Genomic DNA, 4,257 nt, shown 5'->3' with positions numbered 1-4,257 from the left:
AACCATGGACTTTCACAACACAGCTCAGCGCAGTTGCCTGTCTGACGCGGCACTACCGTACTGACTGGAATGTGGATATGCTACACTAGGTTCAAGTGCCAATTACTTACAGTCGAATACTTTGTGAGCATGCGTCGAGAAGTCGAGAACAGGAGGGTGTTGGTGACGCCACAGGGAGTATTAACTCTTTGATGTCTGAATCTTGAGATTTTTCAAAAAATAGCAAGTGTGTCGTTTTATTGATTGTAAACAATCCAGTATCCATATAAAATTAAACCAGCAGCTCATATCTTGTCTGTATACGGCGAAACTTACTTTGCCCATAAGGCTAAATCAGCACTACGACAAACGCTGTTGCATCCAAAAATACTCAAAATACTTTGCACGTTTAATCTCCATTAATACAAATCAAGTGAACAAAGAAAGGGGCTCACCGTGTCCATTCCCTGAGGGAGTAGCCTAGTGGCTACCAAAATAACACATTCGAGATTAAATTCAGTCAAAGTCAAATTCGTACAATCAAACCTAACAGATACAAGCAAAATGCTTCAACAAGCGTTACGTTAAAGAAAGTTGCCGCATCCAGTCCTCGCACAAGCGTTTTCTACATCAGTCGGAGGTAGCTAGTCGTTGTTCTGGCAGCGGTTCAAGTGATTAAATGAAAAAGGGGGCAGATGCAGACTGACAGAGCATGCGCTAACAGGGGGCTGTCGAAGAATCAAGTAAATAGAATTGGAGCTGGAACCACAAGTTAGTGTTCGGTGATGACGTCACTGCTCCACATTGAGCTAGCCGAGTAGTAGTGGGTGAGAGATAGATAGAGGCGCGCCGTAGTAAAGTACACACTGCCATGAAGTTCTGGTTGTGACTTAATTGTTGTTTCTGTTCTCTGCACAGGACGGCTCTGTTGAAACGGAACGTGTAGCATTTAGTTTCTCAGGAACGGAGGTAGATTCACGGACGTTTGGGAAGAAAACATTTTCCTCAGTTTTTCGCGAGAGATGTCGTCTGCGGCGGTTGCTGCTTCTAGAAGGCAGTCATGTTATTTATGTGACTTGCCGCGCATGCCGTGGGCTATGATTTGGGATTTTACCGAACCCGTCTGCAGGGGATGTGTCAACTATGAAGGAGCAGATCGAATCGAGTTTGTGATTGAGACCGCCCGGCAACTTAAGAGGGCTCATGGCTTTCAGGAGGGTAGGTCTCCGGGTCCGGGAAAGCAACAGCTCTCGGGCAAGGAAATTCAGTCAATCAACCATTCGTCAGGAGATCCCGGCTCGCGACCCCCACAGCCACTGGATCGCTACCCTCTCTCTGACCGTCCGCCCAGGCTGGGACCTGAGTATCAGTCCGGGAGACAACCAAACGGCATTCCTGTCCCAAATGGATTCCCTAAACCGGACGATCCCCCGGAGCTGAACCGACAGAGTCCTAACCCTCGTAGGACTAACCCTGTCCCCCCGAATCTAGTGCCTTTAGTGAATGGGAGTATGAACCCAGTGCACGCTATCAATGGCAGACCGGGGCAGATGGTGGGACTTCCCTCCGCGTTAGCGAACGCCAGCGAGCTCAGCGGCAAACGACCAGCCTCTGTATCTAGCTCGGAGCACGAGAGGGAAGTGAAAGACAAGCACAGACCGGACAGCATGACGCCGGAGATCAGCGAGAGCCACAAGAACCGTGCGGATGACTGGATCAAGGGCAAGACAGTGAGGGATATTATGGGTCTTCACTCTTTCGACAACAGGTTCAAGAAAGACCACCCGATCATGCATCAAAGGGCGATGGCGGGTTACGATACTGGAGCAACAGCCTCCAAATCAGGTAACGTTAGGCTACAGAAATATGTATAGTAACTAAAACATGTGATTGCATAAGCAGACTAAACTGTCTGACGTTGGCCGCACTAACTTTGCATTCAGGAATGAGCCCAGACCATCATGAGTCAGCCGCCTGGCATCAAAAGTGCCAGCAGATATTTCCGCTGATCAAAGCCAAAGTCTACTTTTGCATGTGGCGCATTTTCTTGTGAATGCGTAGATTGTGTAACTGACCGACATGACATCAAAGGGTTGCATTTGCAATTTGTTGTAACTTGTTTTGGACACTGTAGTTTTGAAGTAGCTTAGGCTAGTGTTGTTGTTATTGCTTGTAGTATGCGCATCTGTCATAGGCACGCATTAACCCTCTCTACCCTCCAGACAGAGGGAAACATCCCAGGAACATGAAGAGAAAGGCTTCACCTGAACCCGAGGAGGGCACAGCCGTGAAGCTTAACGGAGACGGCCCACAATGGCTACCGTCGCCCGCGGATGGTCTGAAGATGCCCCCTGTACCGCCGCCAAGCTTTGCCTCGCAGCAGTCTACAATATCGCCACACTCCCGCACCACCCCGCCGGAGGGTGCGCAGAACGGCCAGTCTCCGATGGCTGCGCTCATTCTGGCGGCGGACAACGCCGGGGGGAACAGCTCACCAAAGGATGCCAATCCAGTTCACTCCACCACCCGCAGGAACAGCAGCAGTCCGCTGTCACCGTCGTCCATGAACCAAAGGAGACAGCCGCAGAGGGACGGTTCAGGCGCGGGAACACCTCATGTGCCCGGCATAGACCAGGTGCATCCTCAAAGCATTCCGGACTCCTCCGTGCCCAGCAGCATACCCCTCTGCTGCACGTTGTGTCATGAGCGACTGGAAGACACGCACTTCGTCCAGTGCCCGTCGGTGCCCTCACACAAGTTCTGTTTCCCGTGCTCCCGGGAAAGCATCAAACAGCAAGGAGCCACGGGCGAAGTTTACTGCCCAAGCGGGGAGAAATGTCCACTGGTGGGCTCGAACGTACCGTGGGCTTTCATGCAAGGTGAAATAGCCACCATCCTTGCAGGAGATGTAAAAGTAAAAAAGGAAAGGGACCCTTGATTTTACATATGATCTTTTTTGAAATACGAAAAAGTATGAACCTATATAAATATATAAATATGAATATCCCATACATACCATCCAAACTGAAACTAACGGACTTGTACATATTGGACACAAGGGAAGTGTATACTTCGTAAACATGGCTGTATAATTTTTTGATTTTTTGAATACATTGTGTTTCTATATTTTTGAAGATAAAGGTATGTACTCATTATAATGGACTACGTTCCTCTGTCGATGTTTAACAATTTCTTGATGTACTTTTAGGTCTGGTGGCAGTCCCTGTTAAACGTAGAATGTGACTAATGCAACTCTACGAGCACTTGGCGAAACTGAAATGCTTCTAGCTGTACGTGTATGCACTTGTTTAAAAATTGCCAAATACAATTTCTGATCTTGTATTAATTTGCTGTCTGTGCTTGCTTTTTTTGTCGGGGGTTAGTAGCCTGACGTTGTTCAAATCGACCTGCAGACCAGAATGAGAGAAGTCCACAGACGTGGAACTGTAAAACCTGACGCACGTAATAGCCACTCAGCAGGGAGCCCATTCAAAGCGAGATTTTTTAGCTGGGGAGTAAAGTACAGTCATTGAGTTATAATATTCAGGACTATGCTTCTTGTATTCCATGCAAGTGAGGTGGATTACACTGCTTTTCCTATTCTGAAAATCTCAACAACTAGGCTATTAAGGTGACCCGTATCAACAAAACAGGTTATAAGATGTGCGCAAAAACACTCATAAGTTTACGTTGCATCATGCGATTTCTGTTTAGATAATGGAAGTGACTCCTGTACAGTGCACTGTAGTAGAGCTCTAGGCTACTCCTGGCTGCAAGTTGTGGAAGTTGTCGAGTCAGACATGGGTGGAGTTGCATGAAATTAAATTTTAGAGTCGTGCGCTGATTTTAAAATGTTTGAGGAGTGGTTGGAAAGCTTAGGTTAAGTGAGACTTACTTTGCTCTTTTGTGTCAGTCAGTTTCCTGGATAGAGTAGATTATACAGTTTGAATGTAAAGTTTGAATATAAGATACTAGTTGATAGTAGTTTATGCTAAATGCTTTATTGAAGTTGTGGGCTGGCTCTTTAATTTTCCTCATTTTTGGCCAGTGGTGGCAAGATGATACGCTATTTCTGAACGGGGTGTTTAATGTGTAGTGTGCATAACGACGGAATACTCGCTGCCATGTTCACATGTTAGACAACTCAAAACATTCTCAATGCTGAATGTAGCTGTGCAGCGTGTTGAATTCCCCATGCGCACTCACTCTGGCTTTGTTGTTAGGGAACGCCCCCGTTCTTGACGAAGTGGGTATGTGTATCGCCCGTGTTGCTGCAGC

The 4,257-nt window shown here is 47.2% G+C and overlaps 1 protein-coding gene across 1 annotated transcript; it reads left to right on the top strand.

Annotated features, from left to right (window-relative positions):
* The first annotated feature begins 210 nt into the window (after positions 1-210).
* Positions 211-3,325, top strand: irf2bp2a (interferon regulatory factor 2 binding protein 2a). Its single transcript, XM_076285507.1, has 2 exons — positions 211-1,824; positions 2,202-3,325. Exons 1-2 carry the CDS (start codon positions 1,002-1,004, stop codon positions 2,915-2,917), a joined length of 1,539 nt encoding a protein of 512 aa, XP_076141622.1. The 5' UTR covers positions 211-1,001; the 3' UTR covers positions 2,918-3,325.
* Positions 3,326-4,257: the final 932 nt, after the last annotated feature.

Source organism: Alosa pseudoharengus, unplaced genomic scaffold, assembly GCF_046254945.1.
Source record: "Alosa pseudoharengus isolate Yale_2024_CS ecotype anadromous, Long Island Sound unplaced genomic scaffold, YU_APseudo_1.1 YU_APseudo_1.1_scf_15, whole genome shotgun sequence".
NCBI lineage: Eukaryota > Metazoa > Chordata > Actinopteri > Clupeiformes > Clupeidae > Alosa > Alosa pseudoharengus.
This window is presented reverse-complemented; position numbering and strand designations above follow the sequence as displayed.